At 49.7% G+C, this 25,072-nt stretch overlaps 2 protein-coding genes across 2 annotated transcripts; both read right to left on the reverse strand.

Annotated features, from left to right (window-relative positions):
• Window positions 1-16,393: 16,393 nt before the first annotated feature.
• LOC137809146 (uncharacterized) lies at window positions 16,394-20,150 on the reverse strand. Its single transcript, XM_068610283.1, has 3 exons — window positions 19,365-20,150; window positions 18,543-19,281; window positions 16,394-16,701 (listed from the first exon to the last, which is right to left on the reverse strand). Exons 1-3 carry the CDS (start codon window positions 20,148-20,150, stop codon window positions 16,394-16,396), a joined length of 1,833 nt encoding a protein of 610 aa, XP_068466384.1.
• A 3,815-nt stretch (window positions 20,151-23,965) lies between these two features.
• On the reverse strand, window positions 23,966-24,550 carry LOC137809147 (protein PXR1-like). The gene has a single exon (XM_068610284.1). The coding sequence runs from the start codon at window positions 24,548-24,550 to the stop codon at window positions 23,966-23,968; it is 585 nt and encodes a 194-aa protein (XP_068466385.1).
• Window positions 24,551-25,072: the final 522 nt, after the last annotated feature.

The following is a 25,072-nucleotide window of genomic DNA, read 5'->3' on the forward strand; positions in this document are numbered from 1 at the left end:
AGGCGTTGCCAGAAAAGACGTAAAGGGCGACGACACACGAGAAGTCGCGGGCGTCGCCAACCCAAATACCGACTGGCGTTACCTCCCCGATACCCACAGGTAGGAAAGATTGAGGAGGGAGAAGAAATCAGAGAAAGGCAAAGTTAGTTGCAGGCGTCGCCTCCCCGATACCCACAGGTATGAAAGACTGTGGAGGGAGACGAGACCGTCAAACGCCAGCGAGTCACTGGCAGGGTGTTCCCCGATACCTATGGGCAGGAAAGACCATGGAGGGAACAAAAACCCCACAGCACTCAGCGTTTTAGACACCCGGGGACGATACGGTGCTGCTTTGGCAGGCCTCTCCTTAGGCGTGGGCGCCGAGTGCTAAAAGATCAAAGAAAGAGCCTTTCGGTATCAGAGTCGTCCCGTGGACGATACGGCGCCACTTAGTGAACCTCTCCATGGGCGTAAGGGTTGGCGAGCGACCTTACCCCATCATACCAAACCGCCCAACGAAGTGTGAGAAACGGGCAGAATACAGATAAAATAAGTAAAGCGTAGGAAGGGAAAAGGTGAGAACGAGATCGCATAGGCGGAGTCGTATGTGAAAAAGAAATAAGGACAACCATGCGAGTGTCCCGAATCAGTAACAAGAGTGTGGATAGTTCAAAGAATTACAAGTTTTTGGCAGATGAAATTAAAAAGCGAAGGTAAAGAATGAAGAGTTAAGCTTGAAGAGGAAGGTGGCGGATGAGGGGCAGCAGTTCAGTCGTTCAAATCCATGGGCACGACCTTCCCGTCGACTACGTGGTGTGTGGGGTCGCAGTTTGAAAGGTTGACGCCGGGATTCTCGCAGGACACCTGGGACAGGGCTTCTTGGAACCCCTCCTCGAAGGTGCCCGCCATCTCCTGGATAAGGGATTTTTTCTCCTTCTCCAGCTCCTCAATGGCGGCGTCTCCGGAGGCCACCTGTTTCTCCAGAGCCTCTTTCTCCACACGAAGCCGGCTAACCTCGACCTGCAGTTCGTCGTAGTCAACTCGGAGAAGGTCCATAGCTTTGGCCTGCGTGGCCATTTCCTCCTCTATCCGTTCCACCTTGGCAGTTTGTTCACAGCAGCGGTCCTTCAGGTCCTTTTGGGTTTCCGCGTCTGCTTTGACCAATTCCTGAAGACCCGCTACCTGTACTTGGAGAGCAACTTCACGAGCGTAGAAGTCAGCCTGGAGCTCCAAGGCCTCTGCCAATTTCCTCTCAGCTTCTGCCCTGGACTCTTGTGCTTGTTTCAGAGAGGAACAATAAGCCTCGTTCTGGCGTCGCAGGGCCTTCATCTCCTCCTCCAGGGTGGTTGCTTTCGTTTCGAAGGCCTGGAGGGTTTGGGTTTGCAAGACAGCGTTTCTGGCCTGGGAGCGCCATTCAAGAGCCACCGCCAAGAAGGCCCCCAAATAGAAAGGCATACCTTCCCTCCTGTCGGTACCTTCCGGCATAGTCCCGCCACTGAAACCCCTCATCAGATGCATGATTGGAGGGGGGATGGCAATGAAGTCGGGGGCGGCAGCATCGGGAGCCGGGGAAGCAGTGGTTTCTGGCGGCGGCAGAGGCGGCGCAGATTCAGCACCTTCGCCCCTTTCCTCTTGGAGAATCATAGGAGGGAGTGAGGTTGCGCTTGGAGGGTTGTCCATAAAGGGGTTCCCTCCCTGCGGCGGCGTCTCTACCAAAAGAGGAACCCGTGCGGATTTTCTCCTCTTGAAGGGTGCCACGCCTTCTGATTCCTCATCATCTGACAGAATCTCCAAAACCCTTTTTCCTTTGTCAAGGGGGGTTGGAGCCGGTGACGAGGCCGCAACTAGGGGCACAGCGGCGATAGGCGAAGGAGAGTTGGGAGTTGGAAGCACGTCAGAGCCAGGTGGAGACGTCGGAGATGGGCTAGAAGCACCTTCAGCAGTGACTGGAGGCGGCGGTGTCGGAGCCGGCGGGAGAATCGGATTGGCAGCAGGGCTGGAGGAGGCGCCTGCCTTGGCGGCACGAGCCTCCTTCAGTGCTTTCGCCAACATTATTCTTTTGGAAGTACCCATCACCGATCCTACATCAAGACAGGCCAAACAACAAGGATTAGCACTGGAGCGGTTATGTGGATTCACAATACAGGAAGAGATGCGAAATGCAAGTAACATTGTGCAGTGAAAAACGGTAATGCAGATAACTATAGCAACTAATGCATCATAAATCGCCAAGAACAGATACCGAAGTATGTAGAAAGCCCATGGGCATTGAATTCGTTAGCGATGAGCTTGGCGGTATCAAAGATTATTCCCAATCCCGCCAAGGCTTTGCATATATCCCGGTCAAGCGGGGCAAGTTCGTCCAGAGCCAAGGGCTTCATAGTTATGGGCTTGTCTGTCCAGTACAGGGGAAAGCCCTCTAGAATAGTAGGATCGCGCTTGGTCGCGCGTACCTTGAAAAATTTCCCCTTCCAGCCTTTGAACGAATTCTGGAAGAGCGTCAGGATGATGCGCCCGGCGATGCCAGAAAAGCTCATCCAGAGACTTTTCCCTTGTTTCTTTACCTCGAAGAAGTGAAGAAAAACGTCCACAGAGGAGGGAACTCCTAGGTAGTCGCAGAGAATTTGGAACCCCCTCACGAAAGCCCAACTGTTGGGATGGAGTTGGGCGGGAGCAGTGTTTATCTCTGTCAATAGCTCTTTTTCGAAGGGAGTTAGGGGCAGACGCAGGCCCACCCTTTTCAACACCATCTGGTAGAGGAAGAAGAAAGCGCATCCCCCAGTATCCCGTGAGTCCGCGCAAACGGGTATCCCAGGTCGCACTCGGCTTACCAGGACTTGGGAGTCATGACTCTTGTGGAACGCATTGAAATTATAGAGGGCAGGGTCCCCCCTGTGGGCCTCCACGTCCTCAACGGAGTTCAGGAGAGAACATTCGTCCAGAAGTTCGTCGGGGGCCCAGTCATATTCGTCCTTATAATGAGACTTGGGGAGCGGGGGAGGCGCGGTGGTCTTGGTTTTTGCCATCAACACCAATGCTGAAGATCAAAAGAGAAAGAAAGGGTTCAGAGAAAAGGGGTTTGGAGAGAAGAAAAGGGGAAAATGGAAGAACCCTAGGAGAGCCCTACCCGCAAAAGAACGAAGGGAAAAAAGAGGAATAACGAAGCATACAAGCAACATCCAGAGGAATGCGGTAATAGGGACAGTCCCAGGCAGTTCATACAGTAAAGAGAATCATCAAGGAGGGAAAAACCGTACCTTTGGAGGCAGTAGGAGAGCGCAGGAAGGAGAAAATCGCGATTGCAGAGAAAGGAGTTTTGAAGGCGATGAACAGTGCGGAATTGCAGACTGAATGAATGTAACTGTAGAGTGAGCGCGGGGTTTGGGGTAACTTAAACGTTACATTTCGTAACCCAAGAGGCGCAAATTGAGGGCCGCAGGATCGAGCCACGCGTCAGAAGGTCGATTGCCCAGGGGAAGCGCAGAGGTCTCTAAAGGAGGGCCACGCGATGGGCCACGTGGGGCGCGATAAAGTGTAGCCCAAAAGGTGTAATCATCCCCATTGCAGGGAATGTCCAATCGGTCATTAAGAATACCCCTGTGGTTCAGATAATGTCGCGTCAGTAATTCGAAAATTTGCTGAGTCGGCAGAGAATGACACGTCATCAAGAAAGCACGTGGATGGCGGGGGCAAGGCTTTAGTCTATGCGCTGAAGACAAGTCTTCGGCTTAAAACTGGGGGGCTTGTGTATCGTCCCGTATCAGGGCGTTGACTAAGTCAAGGTCAAAGTCAACAACAGGAAAGTCAAAGTCAGCTCGAGGTGTCGCCCAGATGTAGAGACGCCAAGAGGAAGCGTCGCCAAGGCAGGACAAGACGTTGCTAAGGCAAGGCGTCGCCTAAGCGAAGGCGTCGCCTAGGTGAAGGCGTCGCCTAGGTGAAGGCGTCGCCTAGGTGAAGGCGTCGCCTAGGTGAAGGCGTCGCCTAGGTGAAGGCGTCGCCTAGGTGAAGGCGTCGCCTAGGTGAAGGCGTCGCCCTGGTGAGGGCGTCGCCAGATTAAACAGTGTAAAAGCAATCACGGTGTGGTTCCCCGATACCCATGGGTAGGAAAGACCATGGAGGGAGCGACGTCGTGGGAAAGCCTCAGGTCCCGATATCTCGGGAAAGTGATAAAGAGAAGGGAAAGGTGGCTCCAAGGCCATAGTAATAGTACCAGTGAAGGGCAGCCTGACTTGCGAAGTACCCCTGCCGCCCCAGAGACGCCTTCGGGACAGATACGACCCGAGAGGAAGGTCACGCCCAGGATAACCGGGTGCAGGGTGTGAGAGGAAGGCAGATACGCTCTCAGAGTAAGTGGCTAGATACTTGGGGGCATGAGTTGGCACCCAAAAAGCCACCCCTAGAGCAGTAGCACTCCCAAGCAGGAGGACCCACACGTAGAAACGTCCCCAGATGGGCAGAAACGCCCCCGGATGGGGTCAAAGCGTCGTGAGGCCCTCCACGTGTAGGACAGCAATGCCGGAATAGAAACACCCTCTAGTCAGGTGCCAGGTAATTAAAGATATTCAATACAGTTTCCCTTTTTGGCATTCAGGTACTATTATGGCTCCCAAGCGTTTCAACGTCTTAAATGCGCTACGTTTCATAATTAAGCGCTTTAATGAGCGCGTTACGTTTGAGTTTAAAAGCGCTTTAAGGCGCTTTAAATGCTGGGGGCAGTTTAAATAGCGCTGGGAATGTCGGAAAAAGGGTTGGAACCTTTGGCAAATTGAGGAGAAACTCTCTGGTTGCTTGCCCGTGCTTTAGGATTACGTACAAGCGACTGGAGAATATTTTTGCCTGAAGGAGACAACACACACACATATACACAGTTCCTTTACCACCCTTCAGAGTGCCACACGCGGTGCTCAGATACGTGGGTGGACAGTTTTTTGGTGTTTCTTGCTGGCTGACTTGAGCGTCGGAGTGCAAACGGCCGCTAGGGCGCCTCTTTGTCCTCTTCTTTGCAGGAAATTTGCAGGCATTCAGTGGGAAGGAGTCCTTAGCTGAAGATTGAGGCCACGCACGAAGACGTCCCGGTCAACTGGACGGAACATTCTTTTTAATCGGTTCAATTGGCAAGAAATGGATCTTCCATGTGAGTTTGGTGTTTGGTGCAAGTTTTGGTGAGTTCTTCAAACATAGAACATTGATCCAATTCTATTAAAAGTGCCTATTCTTTCTCCAACTCAAGTTGATTCCATAAAATGTAAAAGAATCATCTATATCTTGTTATTGGAATCATATCATGTGGTATCTAGAGTTTAGGTTTGTTCTTGTTTAATTTTGAGTTGTGTTGCACTTTTAATTCAAAAGCTCTATATTTCTTGTTGTTATCTTTTTGTTTTTAGGGTTAATTTTGAGTTTTATTGCTGTTTTCTTAAAGGTGCCTATCATGTGTTTATGTCTTTTCCTTTTTTAAATCAATACAAGTTTTGTCATTGTCATGTTTTTTCCAAGAATGTCATCATTTCTTTTTAGTTCTTTTATTGTAATTTTTATTTCTTGCTTTTGTGTAATACAGTTTTCTGAGTTTGATTCTTGATCCTTTGTGCATTTTTCTTTTTAGTATTGAGTTCATACCTGTATTTTAGACCTATACAAGTTCCTATACATCATTTCTATTATGTTTTTGCTAGTTCTTAATTCTGTTTTTCATTCCTGTTAGGATTCCTCTGTTTTCTACAAATGTGCTGATTGTTTTTCTTTATTGCAATTGATTTACTTATTGGAAATTTCTGAAATTATGTATTTGTGTTATTCAAAGTGTTATAAAAGAATAGAAAAAAGAAGTACTTCAAAATTCCATGTACAAAAAAAATGATAAATCAAATAAAAACAGTGTGTAATTCTGCCGAAAAAAATACGGTAATCTGGCAGTGATTTTGAAAAATTTATCTCAATTAATTGGCTTACTGTTTTTGAGTAATTCCAGTGCCATTGTTGATCTAAGATCTTGAAATTTCTGTGTTTACAATTTCATAATCCAGTTTGCTTTATATCATTCGAGTTAAATCAGTGAACATCAAGCACAGTTTGCACAAAAAATATTTTGCAGTAGTTCTGTTTTTGTTTTCTTCATCTACTCTAGTCCTTTTCTCTAGGTCTCTTTTGTGTGCCTTTTTTTTCATTGAGTACCTTGTTTTCTTGCTTGTCTTTTATTCATTACTCTTTGAGTTTGTCATCCATCTTGTATTCCTTTTGTTATAGCCTTTTATTGCTCATACCTTTTGTTGTTTGTCCTTCATTGTTTCTTTGGTTTTGTGGTGATTTGCTTTGAGATTGTGTGCTCTTGCTTTGACATCTTTCATTTGAGGATACTAACGGCATTTTGCTCCAATTCACTTCGGCATTTTGCTCCAATTTCTTGTTGCTAACCTTGTTTTCTTAACATTGTTTGCTGTTTTGTTTGCTGTTTTCTTTTATCAATGGCTTCATATTCCAGTGGTGATTCTTAGAAACAGCATTCTCCTAGTAAAGCTTCTGTTCTTTGTGAATTAAAAGAGGCAAAGCGAACCATTACACTCCAAGATGAAGTTATTAGACGGTTGGAGGAAAAATTGGAAAGAGTTGAAATGAAGCAAGCTAGGTCCTCTCATTCTATCCATGGAGAGCGTCATTCTCATAGACCTTCATCTAGAGGCTCTTCCATTGATCATGGCCATGAAGAGGAACATAGAAGAAGGAGACCTCATGCTCATAGAGATAGACATCACCGTGAAGATGGCCACTTCCAAGACGCCAAGGCTAAGCTTCCTTTGGTCAAAATTCCTAGTTTCAATGGGGATAGTGATCCTAATGTGTACCTAGATTGGGAGGCGAAATGTGAACAAATTTTTGAGATCCGTGAGGTCCATGATGACCACAAATTTAAGCTAACCACCTTAGAGTTTAGTGATTATGCCATGAAATGGTGGCATAGTGTTGTAAAGGACATTATCTATCACAAGGGTCCTCCCGTGGACTCTTGGAACTCTTTAAAGGATCAAATGCGCCTTAGGTTTGTGCCACCACACTTTAGGAAAGACCTCATGTTGAGACTCCAACGGTTTCAACAAGGCACGCTAAGTGGGATGCTTATTTCAAGGAGTTAGAAACGCTTTTACTTAAAGTTAATTTGAAAGAAAGTGAGGAAGCTATGATAGCTAGGTTTGTAAGTGGCCTAAGAAAGGATATTCAAGATGTTGTTGAACTTCAAGAGTATTCATCTTTGGGATCTTTGGTTCACTTTGCAATGAAGGTTGAAGCCCAAATTGCTAAGAAAAATGCTTTTAAAAACTCTCCCAATGATAGTTACTACAACAACTCTTGGAAAATTAAAAATTCTTTTTCAACCCTTCCTTCTAAGGATTCTTCTTTCATACCTAGAGAGTCTAAGCCTTCTACTTCTACTCATATCTCACCCATCAAATCATCTAGCAAGAAATGTTTTAAATGTATGGGATATGGTCACATAGCTTCTAATTGCCCTTCTAAAAGGAATATGTTTATGCATAATGGGGTAGTAGTTAGTGAGCATGATTCCAATTCATCTAGGCATTCTTCACCTTCTAAGCCATCAAGTGAAACTGAGAGCGAAAATCCTTGTGAAGGTGACTTATTGATGATAAGGCGTATGTTGGGAACAATTCCAAAATCTTTGGATGATGCTCAAAGAGAAAATATTTTTCACACCCGATGTCTTATCAACAACAAGTCATGTTCCTTGATTATTGATGGGGGTAGTTGCACTAATGTGGCTAGTACAAGAGTAGTAGATAAGCTTGGATTGCCTACTATCTCTCATACAAAGCCCTACAAATTGCAATGGCTTAGTGAAGAAGGTGAAATCATGGTTAATAAACAAGTCCTCATTAACTTTGCAATAGGAAAGTATAAAGATGAGGTTTTATGTGATGTTGTGCCCATGGAAGCAACTCATCTTCTTTTAGGAAGGCCTTGGCAATATGATAGACATGTTTTACATGATGGCCTATCCAATACAATGTCTTTTTCCTTCGAAGGGCATAAGGTTATCTTAAAACCACTCTCTCCCAAAGAGGTTCATGGGGACCAAATAAAAATGAAAATTAGAAGAGAAATCCCATTGTTTACAAATGCTAAGTCCATCCCGTGAGGGGCAAGGCCAAGCATTAGATAAAAGAGCATCATTCGAATTACTCTTGTATAGTGGTAGGAGTTGTGGATATTAAATAAAGGAGTGTGAATATGTAAAATAAAGTCACATTGTCCATGTGACTTAGGAGAGTAGGTGTAGGTGTAGTTTTTAGGAGGTGTCATATTAGAAAAAGGTCACACCTCCCATGTGACTTGTTTTTTGTGGGAATTTCAAATAAGTTTCATTTGAATTTTCCCACCTATTTTTCAGCACCCTCACACTATAAATAGAGGTGTGGGCTCTTGTAAAATTCAGATTTGAGAATTATAGTAGTAAAACTCTCCCAAATTGGTGAATGAGTGTGTGGGAACTTGTCTTCTCCTCTTCCTTGTCTCATCTTGAGTGCCTTGGTTCTCACAAGTGGAAGCATTGCTCACTTATCTTGGAGCCTTCACACTTCAAGTGGCGTGACCATCAACCAAGCTCTTCATTCTCATAAGTTCCTCTCTTCTCCATCTTTTCATTTCATTTCCAAGTTCTTTCGAATTCAAGAACATGTCTAGGTTCTTTCTATTCGGTGTTTTGAGCTTAAATTCATGTAGTTTTCGGTTTTTATGCTCTTTTGCTGGATTCAATTGTTTCTTCTTCATTTCTTCTTAATTTGTTAGGTGCATTTCAGTTCTTAAGCTTTTTAAACGGTGCATTTGCTTTCTTGTTCTTTTTAATCGGCTCAATTGGCAAGAAATGGATCTTCCATGTGAGTTTGGTGTTTGGTGCATGTTTTGGTGAGTTCTTCAAACATAGAACATTGATCCAATTCTATTAAAAGTGCCTATTCTTTCTCCAACTCAAGTTGATTCCATAAAATGTCAAAGAATCATCTATATCTTGTTATTGGAATCACACCTCATTTTGCATACATTTGTGACACTTTCTGATGGCATTCTTATGAGCTCTTCTTTGAGTTTTGGAGATGGAACTTGCGGAAGCTTGTGGAGGAGATGAGCAAGGCCTTCCTAGAAAGTATGAGTGCCTTGAAGGTGCATGAAGAGTGGGGAAATGAGGGAGGTTCGGCCAGCCCCCTTAGAAGGTGATGAAGTGAAGATTAAAACCTAGATTATAGGCAAGGAGTAAGGTATGGCTCAAATTTGGCAGCATAACAATACTCTATTCAATCTTCCAAAATGAGAGCCAAGCACCTCAATTTATAGTGTTTAGAGGGCTGGAAATTCAAAAGAAAGTGGAGGGAAATTTAAATGAATTCCCTCCCAAAAGTGGAGCCTAAATGAGCACATGGGGAGGGGTGTGTCTAGTTTGTATGCTCACCCCCTCCATGGGCTTTCTAGACCGCCTTGGTAAATTTAGAGGTTTTTTTAGAAACTCTAGGTTTACCTAGGTTGGTGTTTTAGGTGCCAAAATTAATTCTAAGAAAAATTACAAATAAAGTTTCTATGCTAATTTTGACAAGAAATTAAAGTCTACTCTACACTAGAGTTTATGGCATTTGAACATGTGAAGGTGCTTAGAGGAAAACATTAGAAACCTCTTTTGTTAAAGCATCTTTAGGTCTTTAGTTAGGAGTCTTAGGGGTGTGTGTGCGTTAGTAGAGAGGTGTAGTAGTAATAGGGAGGTGCCAAAGTGAGAGAAGAGGTCACACCTTCCTCATGTCTTAGATTGGCGCCACTTTCATTTGTATTTGGGGGAAATTTTGAATTTAATTAGCTTTGCATTTCAGCACCTCTAGGCTATAAATTAAGGTGCTGCCTTTGTATTTTTCAGATTTGAATTTTGATTAGAGAAACTATACTCAATTTTTGAGAGAGCATTGGAAATCTTTGTGCCTTCCTCACTTAGTCTTATCTTGAGGGTCCCATGGTTACCTCAAGTGGCGGCTTGCACACTCATCTTGGAGTCACCATCCTCTAAGTGGCGTGATCATCCAACCATTCCTCCATCTTCATGAGCTTTCTCTTCTCCTTCCTTCCTTCTCTGTTTATGTTCAGTTCGGTTTCATAGTGTTCTTGTTGTTTTGCTTCGGTCTTTTGATTTCTGCCAATTCATCTTTGCTTCTTTTTCATTTTCTAGCTTATATGTTCGGTGCAATTCAGTTCTTATACATTTTGTTCGGTGCCTTTGCCTTTTCTTCCATTTTAATCGGTTCAATTTGACAATACATGGAGCTTCCATGTGAGTTTGGGTTTTGGTACTAGTCTTGGTGAGTTCTTGATCATAGAACCTTGATCCAATTCTATTTTAAAGTGCCTATCTCATATCCAACTCAAGATGATTCCTAAGAATGTCAAGAATCATTCATATTGTGCTATTGGAATCATATCAGAAAGTTATTACATACAAACTCAATTTTAAATACAAGAGTTTCAAGGCGGTAAAGTCGAAGTGGCAGGTGGGAGCAACAGTTATGTCGAAGGCACGATCTTCCCATCCATCACTTCGTTGTACACCAAGAACTTGGAGAGGTCAAGGTCGGGATATTTGCAAGCGAACTGCTCCAAAGCCCCTCTGTTCCGTCCGGTTGACTGGGACGTCTTCGTGCGCGACCTCAATCGTCAGCTAGGGACTCCATCCCACTGGTTACCTGTGGATTCCTGCAAAAAAGAACAAAAGGGCGCCCTAGCGGCCGTTTTCAATCCGACGCTCAAGTCAGCCAGCAAGAAACACCAAAACGGTGCACCTCCGTCTCTGAGCACCGCGTATGGCACTCTGAAGGTCTTAAAAATGGAACTGTGTCTAGTGTGTATGTCTCTTTCTGGCAAAGCTCCTTCCCTAGTCCCTTGTGCGTAACCTCAAGGCTCGAGCAAGCAACTAGAGAGTTTCTGGTCAGTTTGCCAAAAATTTGAACCCCGTTCCCAACATTCTCAACGCTATTTAAACTACCCAAGCATTTAAAGCGCCTTAAAGCGCTTTTAATCACAAATGTAACGCACTCAATCAGCGTGTCTAATTAGAAAACGTAGCGCATTTAAGACGTTGAAACGCTTGGGAGCCTTTATAGTACCTTAAACGCTCGAAACAGAAACTGTACTAAATGACTTTAATTACCTGGTACCTGACTAAAGGGTGTTTCTATTCTGAACCGGCTGTCGTACACGTGGAGGGCCTCATGACGCCATGACCCCATCTAGGGACGTTTCTGCCCAGCTAGGGGCGTTTCTACGTGTGAGTCCTCCTGCCTGGGAGTGCTATTGCGCAAGGGGTGACTTTTTGGGTGCCAACTCACGCCCCCAAACCTCTAGTCACTCACTGTGAGAGCGTATCTACCTTCCTCTCGTGCCCTGTGCCTGGCTGCCCCCGGGCGTGACCCCTCTCCTGGGTTGTATCTATCCCAAGGGCGTTTCTGGACGACAGGGGCACTTCACGAGGCAGGTTGCTCTATACTGGCGCTATTTCTATGGCCTTGAAGCCACCTTTCTCTTCTCTTTGTTACTGTTCCCTGGTTATCCAGGGTTTGGGGCCTGCCCACAGCGTCGCCCCCTCCATGGTCTTTCCTACCCATGGGTATCGGGAAGCAGCGCTGTGGTCACCTTGCCCTTGTGCCATTCCATCCTGGCGAGACCCAATTGGGCGGCGCCCTATCTCGGCGACGCCTTACCTTGGCGACGCTTTCTCTTGGCTAGGCCTGTATTTGGCGTCACCTCCATCTAGGCGACGCCTTACGTTGACTTTGACCTTTATGTTGACTTTGATCTTGACTTTGTCAACGCCTGGGTACGGGACGGTACACAAGCCCCCAGTCTTAAGCTGATGACTTGTCTTCAGCGAAAAGACTAAGGCTTCGCCCACGCCATCCACGTGGCACCCGGTGACGTGTCATTCTTGATGACGTAGCAACCTTGAAACCATTGACATGACACTCTCCGAACAATCGGGGGGACTCTTAATGGCTGATTGGACATCCTCTGAAACGGGGAAAGCAACGCTTTTTGGGGCCATGCTTAATCACGTGCCACGTGGCTCATCATGCGGTCATCCTTAAGAACCTCTTGCGCTCCCCTTAAGCGCCCCATCCTTTGACACGCGGCACCATCGCACGGTCCCCAATTAACACTCCTTGAGTTGCAAGTGTAACGTTTAAGTTACCCAAACCCCGCGCTTGGAACCACTGTTACATCCGCTTTCTCTGCCTTTCCTCACTGTTCATCTTCTTCGAATCCCTTCTCTCGCGACCCCTGCCCTTTCGTGCTTCCACTCTCCACGCCCTTCAACCCCCAAAGGTACGGTTTTTCCTTTCCTTGATGATTCCCTTTACTGCATGAACTGCCTGGGACTGTCTATGTTACTGCATTTCTTGAAATATCGTTCTTGTGCTTCTTCGTTCCTCTCGTTCCTCTTTTCTCTCGTGTGGGTAGGGTTCTCCTAGGATTCCTCCATTTTTTCCCCTTTTCTTCTCCAAACCCTTTTTCTCTGAACCCTTTCTTTTCTCTTTTGCTCTTCATCTCTTGCATCAATGGCGAAAACTAAGACCGCCGCGCCTCCCCCGCTCCCTAAGTCTTACTATAAAGGTGAGTATGACTGGGCCCCCGACGATCTCCTCGACGAATGCTCCACCCTAAACTCTGTTGAGGACGTGGAGGCCCACAGGGGGGACCCCGCGCTTTACAATTTCAACGCCTTCCATAAAACTCACGACTCCCACGTCCTGGTATGGCGGGTGAGACCTGGGATACCCGTTTCTGTGGACTCAAGGGACACTGGGGAAGCCCCTTCTTCTTCCTTTACCAAATGGTACTCAAGAGAGTGGGCCTGCGTCTGCCTCTTACTTCCTTCGAGAGGGAACTGCTCACAGAGATAAACACCGCCCCAGCCCAGCTCCACCCCAACAGCTGGGCTTTCGTAAGGGGGTTTCAGATTCTCTGCGGATATCTGGGTGTCCCCTCTTCCGTGGACGTTTTTCTTCATTTTTTCGAGGTAAAGAAACAGGGGAAGAGCCTATGGATGAGCTTTTCTGGCGTAGCCGGGCGCATCATCCTTACGCTCTTCCAAAATTCGTTCAAAGGATGGAAAGGGAAGTTCTTCAAAGTACGTGCGACCAAGCGCGATCCCACCGCCCTAGAAGGCTTCCCCCTATATTGGACGGATAAGCCCATCACCATGAAGGCCCTGGCCTTGGATCAGCTTACCTCCGCTAATCGGGACGTGTGCAAAGCCTTGGCGGGGCTTGGGGTAGTCTTCGATACTGCCAAGCTCATCGCAAATGAATTCAACGCCCATGGGCTCTCTACCTACTTTGGTATCTGCCCTTGATTATTTACACTGCATTAGCTGTTGTACGGATTCACTTGCTTGCTTGAACCGTTGTGGTTATCTGCGCGTGACGTTATAACACTCCCCTTTTGCTTTATCTGAATTAATCTTTGCTCTGCTATTCTTCACTGCCGTAGGTTCAGTGATGACTTCTTCAAGGCGGCTCGCTCTTGCCAAATTTTTTAAGAAGGCAAAATCTGCCAAAGAGGGTGGGGACGCCGTCGCCTCTGACGTGCCCACCGTCGCTTCCCTGCCGGCTCCTCCACCATCTGCTTCTCCTCCTCCCATTGTCGCGGTTCCATTAGCCATGGCGTCGACCCCTGCCCCAGCACGCCCCAACAAAGGAAAAAGGGTGCTGATAGTAGACTCTGACAGCGAAGACTCGGGCACTGCCCTGGTTTCCCATAAGAGGAGGGCTACGGGCCTTCCTGCCTCATCAGCCGCGTCTTCCGGTGGTGGGAGCTCTCTCAGGGACGATCCTCCAAGTGCCACATCACCTCCACCTCCACCAGCCCACGAGGAACGAGAAGAAAGGATTGACTCGGTTCCCCCGCTCTCGCCGTTGCCGCATCGTGACGCAGCTGAGGCCTCGGGCTCCGCTCCTCCTACATCAGTCTGTGCCTCGACTTCTCGCAAACCCCTAATTCCTCGCCCCATTCGTAGGGAGTTGACGCAGGGTTTCACTAAAGGAATGTCGCCGACTGATCCTCAAAAGAGGGGAGGCATGCCTTATTATATGGGGGCATTCCTGGCGGTGGCACTCAAGTGGCGCACCCAGGCTCGAAACGCTATCAAAGGGAGGGAGGCTCTGCGCAAACTGAGACAAAAGGTGGGAGCGTTGAAGGAGGAGAAACAAAACTGGGGGCTCAAGGAGGAAACTTCCCAATCTTTGCTAAAACTAGCCCACGAGGGTAGGGAGGGGGCTGAGGCGTACCGCGCGCACTCGAACAGGCGCATGCCGATCAACTGGCCCAGCTCACCTCCTACCAAATCCAAAGCATCGGCCTCCAAGAGGCGGTTCTTGCCTCCGAAGTGCAGCAGAGAAAACTTGAAGAACTGGATGCTGCTTGGAAGCAGAAGCTAGGCGAGAGAGAGGACGCCCTGGCTGCGAAGGTCGAAGCCTTGAGCCTTCTCCAAGCCGAGGCTAACAGGCTCCGCGTGGAGAAGGAATTTCTGGAGAAGCAGTTGATATCCAAGGATTCTAGGGTTGCAGAACTAGAGGGGGAGGTCCAAGAATTGACTGGGGAGATGGCGGACGCGTTTGAAGAGGGCTTCCAAGAGACTCTGACTCAGGCGTCCTGCGAGAACCCTGACATCAATATTTCAAACTGCGACCCCACACACCATGTGGTCGACGGGAAGGTCGTGCCCATGGATTTGGATGACTGAACGCTGTCTCTCAACCGCCACCTTTACCTTTCAAGCTTTATTCTTTTTACACTTCACCTTTGTTTTTGACTCTTTCTGTTGAACTTGTGATTCTTTGAACTGTCTGCGCGCTTGTTACAAATCTGGGTTTTTGTATGATTTCTTTCGTGCCTTCGCGATATAGAATTCTGCCTGCGTGATCCTACTCTCATTCTTTGCCTTCGCGTGCTTCGACTGTTTTGCTCGTATTATACCCGCTTAAGGTCACGCGTCAACGCTTATGCCCGTAGAGGGGCTCGCCTATCGGGGCCGTATCGTCCACGGGGTGTCTCCAACACCAAAGAAATCCGCCCCCTGGTCCTTAGTGCCCGGCGCCCACGCCTAAGGAAAGGCCTGCTACCACAGCGCCGTATCATCCCGGGTGTCTGAAACGCCGGGCGCTCTGGGGGGATGGGGGTCGTTCCCTCCATGGTCTTTCCTTCACATAGGTACCGGGGAGCAACCCTGCCAGTGATTCGTTGGCGTTTGGCGATCTCATCTCCCTCCACAGTCTTTCCTACCTGTGGGTATCGGGGAGGCGACGCCGCTAACTAGCTCTGCTTTCTTCGAAGTCGTCTCCCTCCACAGTCTTTTCTACCTGTGGGTATCGGGGAGGCGACGCTACTGATACTTGGGTTGGCGACGCCCGCAACGTCTCATACTGGCGTCGCCCTTTGCGTCTTTCCTGGCGACGCCTAAGGCGTCGTCTTTACCTTGGCATTGACTTTGACCTTGGCCTTGGTCGACTCCTGAGGACAGCGAAAAGCTCGAGGTTTCGCCGGTGCCATCCACGTGGCGCTTCTTGTATGGCTGATGGGACGTTCAGTCATTCGACTGAGTCCTGACTGCTTCCAAGAGGCTCTGACTCACTTTCGACGGCGCATCGTACCACTGGATATTTTGTCGATACGATGTTTTCTGAGTTTAACCAGCGGTGGCAGGGCCATCCTTTCATCTTCTGCCACGTACTTCTACTTGCTTCGGTTGGCGCTCTAAAACTGTTCTCATCATTTCTGCACTCTTCGTAACCTACTTACACTCTCTCTTCTTGCACCTTTTCCTCTTGCACCCTTTCTCCTCTCGCGAAGGGTTCTTCCAGCGTTCGCTCCCACCATCGTTCGACTCTTGCGTTACCGGCGGGTCATACGCTGTCGACAATCCCTAATCTTGTTAAAGAATGTCCTCTCATGCTACTTCCCCCAGGGTCACTCCCAAGGACCTGTACCCTTGGGCTTCGAGTGAGCTTCTTGACGAATGCTCATGCTTACTCACCACCAGGGCCATAAGGGAACACAAAGGGGATTCATGCTCCTATGATCACCGCACCTTCGCGAGGAGGCTTGATGACGACATTGCTGTGCTCCCTTGCACTCTAGGGGAGCCAGTATGTGGAGACGAACGGGCCAACGAAGGGGTCCCCTTCTTCTACTTTTACCAGGTGGTTTTCAAGACCATCGGCGTGCGCCTGCCCTTCTCCCGGTTCGAGAAGGAACTGCTGACGGAGATCAATGCCGCTTTGGCCCAGTTATACCCCAACACCTGGGCCTTTGTCAAAGCCTTTGACATCCTCTTCGGGTTTCTGGGTTGTGCGCCCTCGGTTGACCTCTTTCTTCACTTCTTTGAGGTGAAGAGGCAGAGGCACAACCTCTGGGTAACTCTCAGTAACGTTCCTGGAAGAGTTCTCCTAACACCCTTCCAAAACTCTTTCACCGGGTGGAAAGGACGGTCCTTCAAGATCTGCTGCACTGACCTTGTTCCCAACGCCCTGGATGGTTTTCCCCTGTATTGGGTGAGGGAGGCGAGGGTTCTCAAAACCAAACCCTTCAAGAAGCTGGCTCCGAATGACCAGGTGGCTTGCCGGATTCTTGCTGAGGCGGGAAGTTTTGACTCCGCCACCTTGATCAGCTTGGAGTTCAACGCTGGAACTCTCGAAAAGTACATATGTATGAGTCATTGCCCTAGAAACTTCGGCCTTTATTGCTTTCTATCTGTGCATGTCTTGCTTCATGGTGTCTCTGACTCATTTATCTCCCTTGGTGCAAGTTCGAAAATAAACCAAGAGAGGAGGACACAACTTACCCGAGCTCTGCGGGCTGGGATCAGGGCTTCGTCTTCCTCCAGTGCTGACTCCGATGGCCACTGAGAAGTGGCTCGTTTGTGTTTTGCATGAGTTGTAATATTTTCCCCAACCGCATTACGCCCATTTGTATCGAACATTGCTTGTAACATCAACTTTTCTATACCATACTTGATTTTTTGCAACGCCGCTTTACTTTGCATACATTTTGTATATTGTGCGCTTTTCCTTCTTCATGTTCCTCAACATCGCCTGTACTCAGGCGACAGCTGTCTTCTTGGCGACGCCTTCACTCTTGGCGACGCCTTTCTTCTTGGCGACGCCTTCACCTAGGCGACGCCTTGACTTGGCGACGCCTCACACTACTTCAAACGGAGAAAAGTAAAGGCTGAAAACCAAGGCACGGCTTTTTCTCAAACTTGTTTTGTTCTTTTATTCGGGTGACCTCATTAAAAAACCCCCGAGAGGAAAAAGAGTGTCCCCTTCAACTAAATTGTTACATGGCTACTTACATAAGTCAACTAAAATAAAATTTTAAGTTGGCCGCATTCCAGCTGCGTGGGATGGGACCCCCCTCCAGGGTCTCTAGGTTGTACGAACCGTTGCCCTTAGCCTCGGTAATTCTGAAGGGTCCGGTCCACTTGGGGGACAACTTATTCTCCAGCTCGTATGGATGAGCCTTCCTCATAACTAGGTCGCCAATCTGAAACTGCCGCGGCTTTACCTTAGAGCTGTATTGTCGCTCTACTCTTCTCTTCACTGCTTCGGCCTTTATTCTGGCTTCCTCCCTGGCTTCGTCCAGTAGGTCTAGGTTCACCCGCCTTTCTTCGTTGGATTCCTCCGCCACGAAGTTTTGGAAACGTGGTGAGCTTTCGTGAATCTCAACTGGGATCATCGCGTCCGACCCATACACCAAGCTGAAAGGCGTCTCCATGGTGGAAGATTGGGGCGTGGTGTGGTATGCCCACACGATCCTTGGCACCTCCTCCACCCACGCTCCTTTGGCCTTTTCCAGCCTTCTCTTTAGCCCTCTCAACAAAACTCTGTTTGCTGACTCTACCTGCCCATTAGTCTGGGGGTGTTCAACTCATGCGAACACCTGCTTGATCCCTACTTCAGCACATAGGTTTCTCAACTGCTGACAGGTGAACTGGGTTCCGTTATCGGATATCAGCCGCCTAGGTACGCCGAAACGGCACACAATATTCTTCCACACAAAGTGTTGGACTTTGTGCGCAGTGATCTGGGCCACGGGCTCCGCCTCTATCCACTTGGTGAAGTACTCGATGGCGACGATCAAGTACTTCATCTGCCTTATCGCCAACGGAAACGGGCCTAGGATGTCGATTCCCCAGGTATGGAAAGGCCATGGGCTGTATATGGATCGCAGCTCCTCTGGCGGCGCCTTGTGCCAGTCTGCGTGTTTTTGGCATTGCTTACAACGCTGGGCGTGTCGCACGCAATCTTCCTTTACTGTTGGCCAATACAACCCTGCGCGCACCACCTTAGAAGCTAAGGACCTTCCGCCTACATGGCTCCCACAAACGCCTTCGTGGGGCTCCGTCATTTTTCTGGTACACTCGTCGCTGCTTACACATGTTAAGATAGGGTGAGTGAAACCGTGTCTGAACAACACTCCGTCTATCAGGGTGTACCTTGCCGCATTTCTCTTAACCTTCTTACCTTCTTCAGGCTCCACCGGGAGAACCCCATCCGCCAGGTACCGCCTGTATGGGGTCATCCAGGTGTCTCCTTCGGCTAAAACATGCATCTGCGCTCGCCTCCCTCCTTCGGGCGTGTCTGTGTATACACTAATGTGAGGTGCCTTCAACGTATCCTGAGTCAAGGAACGATGACTTCTTGGCCTTCCTCTCGCGGCACTTATGTGGAGGACATCCACCCTGTTATCCTCTATGAATTTCCTCGGAGCCTTAAGCGTCTCTTGGATTACAGTCCTCTGCCTGCCCCCCTTGCCTGAGCTGGCCAGCTTGGCGAGCAGGTCAGCTCTGGCATTCTGCTCCCTTGGGACATGCACCAGTTCAAGAGCACTGAAGGCTCCTCTTAGCGATTCGACGTACCTCAAATATGCTGCCATCTGCGGGTCTTTCGCCTGAAACTCACCCAACACTTGCCCTGTAACTAGTTGAGAGTCACTCTTCACTAAGAGGTTCCACGCGCCCATCTCTTTGGCTAAAAGCATTCCTGTGATCAGGGCTTCATACTCAGCTTCATACTCAAGCGTAGGGCCTGCTCGATCAGTACACCGTCTGGTCCTTCCAAGACTATTCCCGCACCACTTCCCTGCTGGTTGGAAGAGCCGTCCACTGAGAGCGACCACTGCGAGCCTGCCACCACCTCTTGTTCGCCTCCGGGCGAGAGTTCTGCAACGAAATTTGCGTATACCTGCCCTTTGATGGATCCTCTGGGCTCATACTGGATGTCGAATTCTGAAAGTTCCACCGCCCAGCGCACCATCCTTCCAGCTACATCGGGCTTCTGCAGTACCTTCTGTATGGGGAGGTTGGTCATCACTGCCACCGTGAAGCTGTGGAAGTAATGACGAAGCCTCCTGGCGGAAAACACCACTGCCAGCGCTGCCTTCTCCAATGCCTGGTACCTCATCTCCGCACCTTGTAGGGCCTTGCTTACGAAGTAGATAGGTCTTTGAATCTGGTCCTGTTCTTGGACTAACACAAAGCTGATAGCTCGTTCTGTCACCGTGAAATATAGTCGGAGAGGCGCGCCCTCTACCGGTTTGCAGAGGACCGGTGGCGCCGCCAGGTATTCTTTTAGCTTGACAAAAGCCGCTTCGCATTCATCCGTCCATGCGAAACGACTATTCCTCTTAAGGCACTGGAAATATGGGTGCCCCTTCTCTCCTCCGGCAGAAACGAACCTCGAGAGTGCCGCCATCCGCCCCGTCAGCTGCTGTACTTCCTTTACTGACGTCGGGCTACGCATGGCGATGATCGCTGCGCATTTGTCGGGATTTGCCTCTATCCCTCTCTCCGTGAGCATGAAACCTAGGAACTTCCCGGCTTCTACCCCAAAGACACACTTTTCGGGGTTTAGTTTGAGGCGGTACTTGGATATAGTGACGAATAATTCCTCCAGGTCAGCCACATGCTGTGCCCTATCCTTCGACGCCACTACCATATCATCCACGTAGGCGTATATATTTCTTCCTAACATAGGTGCTAGGACCTTGTCCATCAGCCTTTGGTAGGTGGCGCCCACATTTTTCAAGCCGAAAGGCATCACCTTGTAACAATAACTGCTGGTTTCCGTCATGAATGCGGTTTTGCTCTCGTCTCTCGGGTGCATTTTAATCTGGTTGTACCCCGAGAAAGCATCTAGGAAACTTAGCACCTTGCTGCCGGAGGCGCTATCTACCAACGCGTCAATGCTGGGCAGCGGGTACGAGTCCTTCGGGCACGCCTTGTTTAGGTCTGTGAAGTCCACGCACATCCTCCACTTCCCATTCGCCTTCTTTACTAGAACGACGTTGGCTAGCCACTCGGGGTATTGGATTTCCCTGATGTGGCCAGCCCTCAACAGCTTCTGCGTTTCTTCGCGTACCACCAGCTGCCTCTCTTCATTGAACTTTCTCCTCCTTTGGCGCACGGGGCGAACCGTGGCGTCCATGCTGAGGTGATGGCATAAGAAATCAGGATCGATGCCAGGCATGTCCGAGGCAGACCACGCGAAGGCATCCAAATGGCATGAGATCACCTCTGCCACCGCCTCCTGTTCTTCTTGGACCAGCAGACGCCCTAGTTTAAACGTCTTGCCGCCAATGTCCCTCTCCACGACGTTAGCCGCCTGTTGATCCCTGCTATTACCCCGAATGGGCGCCACCTCTTCCACGGGCGCCGTATCGTCGGGGCTCTTCTCCATCGGTGTATCTACCTCGGGCGTCGCCCCCACGGGCGTGGCCTCAACAGGCGTTGACCCGGAGGGCGTTGCCTCTATCATCGTCGCGTCGACACTTGGCGGTCGTTCAAACACCATGAACACGCTCTTCTTCGATTTTAAGCTTTTTTCATAACACTTCCGCGCTTCCTCCTGATCCGACTTGATAACTATGACCTTGCCACTAAGGTCTGGTAGCTTCATCTTCATATGACGTGTGGAAGATACCGCATTGAGCCTATTCAGCGCCGGTCTCCCCAACAAGATGTTGTAGGCGGAATGATCGTTCACGACCAAGTATCATATGCTTTCGGTGCGCGAGGCTTCCCCATTTGTGAATGTTGTCCGCACTTCCAAGTAGCCTCGGACTTCCACTTGGTTGTCTGCGAACCCATATAGGTAGCCTGTGTAGGGCCTCAGAAGGTCAGGGGACAATCGCAGCTTGTTGAATGTCGACAAGAACATGACGTCTGCTGAACTTCCCTGATCGACCAGAACCCTATGCACCTTTCTTCCGGCTGTGACGACTGAGATGACAACGGGATCGTTGTCGTGGGGTACCACATCTCGGAGATCTCCTCTCGTGAACACGAGGTCCGACTCCCATGGCTCACCCGAGATTCTCTCTTCGATTGAATTGACCCCCCTCGCATATTTCTTCCGCTGGGAGGCGGTGGGTCCCCAGCCGGAAAAACCTCCAGCAATGGTGTGGACCTCGCCAAGTACAGGCATCTCGTGTGCTTGCTCCTCTGTTGGCGCCGGCAGGGCGGCGGTCGCGGTGGGTTCTGCGACATAATCCTTCAGAAACCCGCTCTTCACCAGCTCATCAAGCTGATAACCCAACGAGAGACAGTTGTCAATGTGATGACCGAAAGCATCGTGGAACTCGTACCAGGAGTCTTTCCGTGGCCCTAACACCTTGTCAGTTTTCGCCGGTCGCCTCAGCCTCTCAGCTATATTAGGCACGACGATCAGGTCCTTCAGCTCCACCACAAAGTTGTACCACGCCGGTCTCGCCCTCTCTCTGACTGGGCGATCCCCTCCTGCTGGACCCCTCCTGCTAGACCCCTGGGCTGGGGTTTCCTGGTCTCATAGGGCCGTCTCCCCTCTGGCTTTTTTCTCCCTGTCGTGGTCTCATTGACCCTGACGGGCTGAGCCCGCGTTTGCGCTCTCGGGCGCGAAGGTACCACGCTGGTGCGCTTCTCGCACACCTCTCCTTCCGAGGCGATATGCTCCACCGCCCAACGCCGTATTTCAGCAAAAGTCCTTGGTCGGTTGCGAATAATAGATTCGCAAAATGGGCCAGGACATACGCCTTTCCTAAAGGCATACACAATCATGGGCTCCTCCGTCGTGCCCACTTTCACCACCTGGGACCCGAACCGATTGATATACTCCTTCAAACTTTCCCCTTGGTATTGCTTCACATCAAACAGATCGTAAGATATCGGCGGCCGGGCCCTGTTCGCCAGGTATTGCTCTCTAAACAACTGGGACAGCTGTTGGAAAGAGGTGATATGGCCGCTAGGAAGGTTGATAAACCAATCCATGGCCATTCCTGTCAAAGTACTCATGAAGAGCTTGCACCTTGCGGCGTCAGAACCGCCCACTAACACCATTTGTGTGTGAAACGCCGTGAGATGCGCCTCAGGGTCCTCCATCCCAGTGAAAATCGCCTTAGGTCCTGCGAAGGTGTTGGGGATAGGCGCGTCCAGGATATCCTGCGAGAAGGGAGTAGAGAACTCCCTTGGTGGAGTGAGATGCTCCACCTCTTCATTCTCGCGCTGCACTTGATTGTTCCTCAGACTCCAACACAACTCCTCATTCACGCGACGGAGCCGTCGTTTCTCACATGTGAGGCGTCGAGATCCGCCTGCATGCGCTCTTGCTCTATCTTCGAATCCGCCATATCATCCTGCAGCCCCCGCATTATCTCCAGGACCTGCTGCATGGACATTTCTTCTTCCGCAGCGCGTGCGGTACCTCGTCTAGTGGTGGCCATTCTTCACTGTTTCCTCAAGTGCGATCGTGACAGACTTTTCGAACTTGCGATGGGACCAATGTTTTATATCGGCCCCACGGTGGGCGCCAAATGTTCCGTCCGGTTGACTGGGACGTCTTCGTGCGCGACCTCAATCGTCAGCTAGGGACTCCTTCCCACTGGTTACCTGTGGATTCCTGCAAAAAAGAACAAAAGGGCGCCCTAGCGGCCGTTTGCACTCCGACGCTCAAGTCAGCCAGCAAGAAACACCAAAACTGTGCACCTCCGTCTCTGAGCACCGCGTATGGCACTCTGAAGGTCTTAAAAATGGAACTGTGTCTAGTGTGTATGTCTCCTTCTGGCAAAGCTCCTTCCCTAGTCCCTTGTGCGTAACTTCAAGGCTCGAGCAAGCAACTAGAGAATTTCTGGTCAGTTTGCCAAAAATTCGAACCCCGTTCCCAACATTCTCAGCGCTATTTAAACTACCCAAGCATTTAAAGCGCCTTAAAGCGCTTTTAATCACAAATGTAACGCACTCAATCAGCGTGTCTAATTAGAAAACGTAGCGCATTTAAGACGTTGAAACGCTTGGGAGCCTTTATAGTACCTTAAACGCTCGAAACAGAAACTGTACTAAATGACTTTAATTACCTGGTACCTGACTAAAAGGGTGTTTCTATTATGAACCGGCTGTCGTACACGTGGAGGGCCTCACGACGCCATGACCCCATCTGGGGACGTTTCTGCCCAGCTGGGGGCGTTTCTACGTGTGAGTCCTCCTACCTGGGAGTGCTACTGTGCAAGGGGTGACTTTTTGGGTGCCAACTCACGCCCCCAAACCTCTAGTCACTCACTGTGAGAGCGTATCTACCTTCCTCTCGTGCCCTGTGCCTGGCTGCCCCCGGGCGTGACCCCTGTCCTGGGTCGTATGTATCCCAAGGGCGTTTCTAGACGATAGGGGCACTTCACGAGGGAGGTTGCTCTATACTGGCGCTATTTCTATGGCCTTGAAGCCACCTTTCTCTTCTCTTTGTTACTGTTCCCTGGTTATCCAGGGTTTGGGGCCTGCCCACAGCGTCGCCCCCTCCATGGTCTTTCCTACCCATGGGTATCGGGAAGCAGCGTTGTGGTCACCTTGCCCTTGTGCCATTCCATCCTGGCGACACCCAGTTGGGCGGCGCCCTATCTCGGCGACGCCCTGCTAGGCGACGCCTTACCTTGGCGACGCTTTCTCTTGGCGAGGCCTGTATTTGGCATCACCTCCATCTAGGCGACGCCTTACGTTGACTTTGACCTTTACGTTGACTTTGTCAACGCCCGGGTACGGGACGGTACACCCTCCAAAGCCGGAGGTGAGAACTTCGGCAGCTTCAAGCTGAAGCTCGTCGATCTTCGTCTTGAACCCACTGTTCTCACGAACCTGGGTAATTTCAAGCTCGAGCTTGTCGACCTTCTTCTTGAACCCGCTGTTTTCTTCGCGAACTCGGGCAATATCAGCAGCAGTTTCGCTCAGTTCTTTGGAGGACTTATCCCGATCTTGCTCGACCTTTCCCAGAAGGGTCTCCCTCTCAATCGACCTCTTCTCCAGATTGGACATCTTTTCGGCATCGGCCTTTTGGGCCTCCTCCAGCTTTGCAACCTTCTCTCTCAGAGGGACGAGCTTGCTCTCCAACTCGATGGCCTCCTGAAGCTTATCGTGCAATTTCCGACGCAGTTCATTTTTGTCCTTGCGCACGCTTCGGAGCTCTTCGTTGAGAGCGTTTCGGACCCGTGAGAACTCTAAGCCTTGCATCATCATGTCGCACTTAACTTTTTCAGCTTCGGCTCTCGCGGTGCTCGCCACCTCCTGATGGACGCGATTATCAAGCCCGAACTTGTCCAAGGAGTCTTTTAGCCCTTAACCGACGATTTGGGGAAGACACTCGTCGACCATGGCGCTTAGGTGCGCGTTGAAAGACTTCAAGGCTTCCTGGAGAGGAGCTGGAAGGCTTGGAGTTGTTGGAGGACCTGAAGGTTGGTGCTCACCACCACCCTCGCAAGGGCGGATAGCGAGAGGAGCCTTCAGGCACAGCTTCGGCGGCCGAGGTGTTTGAGGCGAGAACGTCCCCAGCGGACTCAAAGGGAGTGGAGGCGCTGGGGGGATTCTCGACATAGTCAGGAAGGCCGGCCTCGGCAGCTGGTGGTTCTGTTGTAACTCCCCTTTTCCGCTTGCAGATCAGCCCGTCCTCGGTGCTCTCATCCGCCTCATCGTCTGACACGACCCTGGGGGCTTTCCTCTTATCCCTTTAGGGTGGTATCTTCTTCCGTTCGGGGGCAGGAA

The sequence above is a fragment of the Phaseolus vulgaris genome, chromosome 2 (genome assembly GCF_000499845.2).
Source record: "Phaseolus vulgaris cultivar G19833 chromosome 2, P. vulgaris v2.0, whole genome shotgun sequence".
Taxonomy (NCBI): Eukaryota; Viridiplantae; Streptophyta; class Magnoliopsida; order Fabales; family Fabaceae; genus Phaseolus; species Phaseolus vulgaris.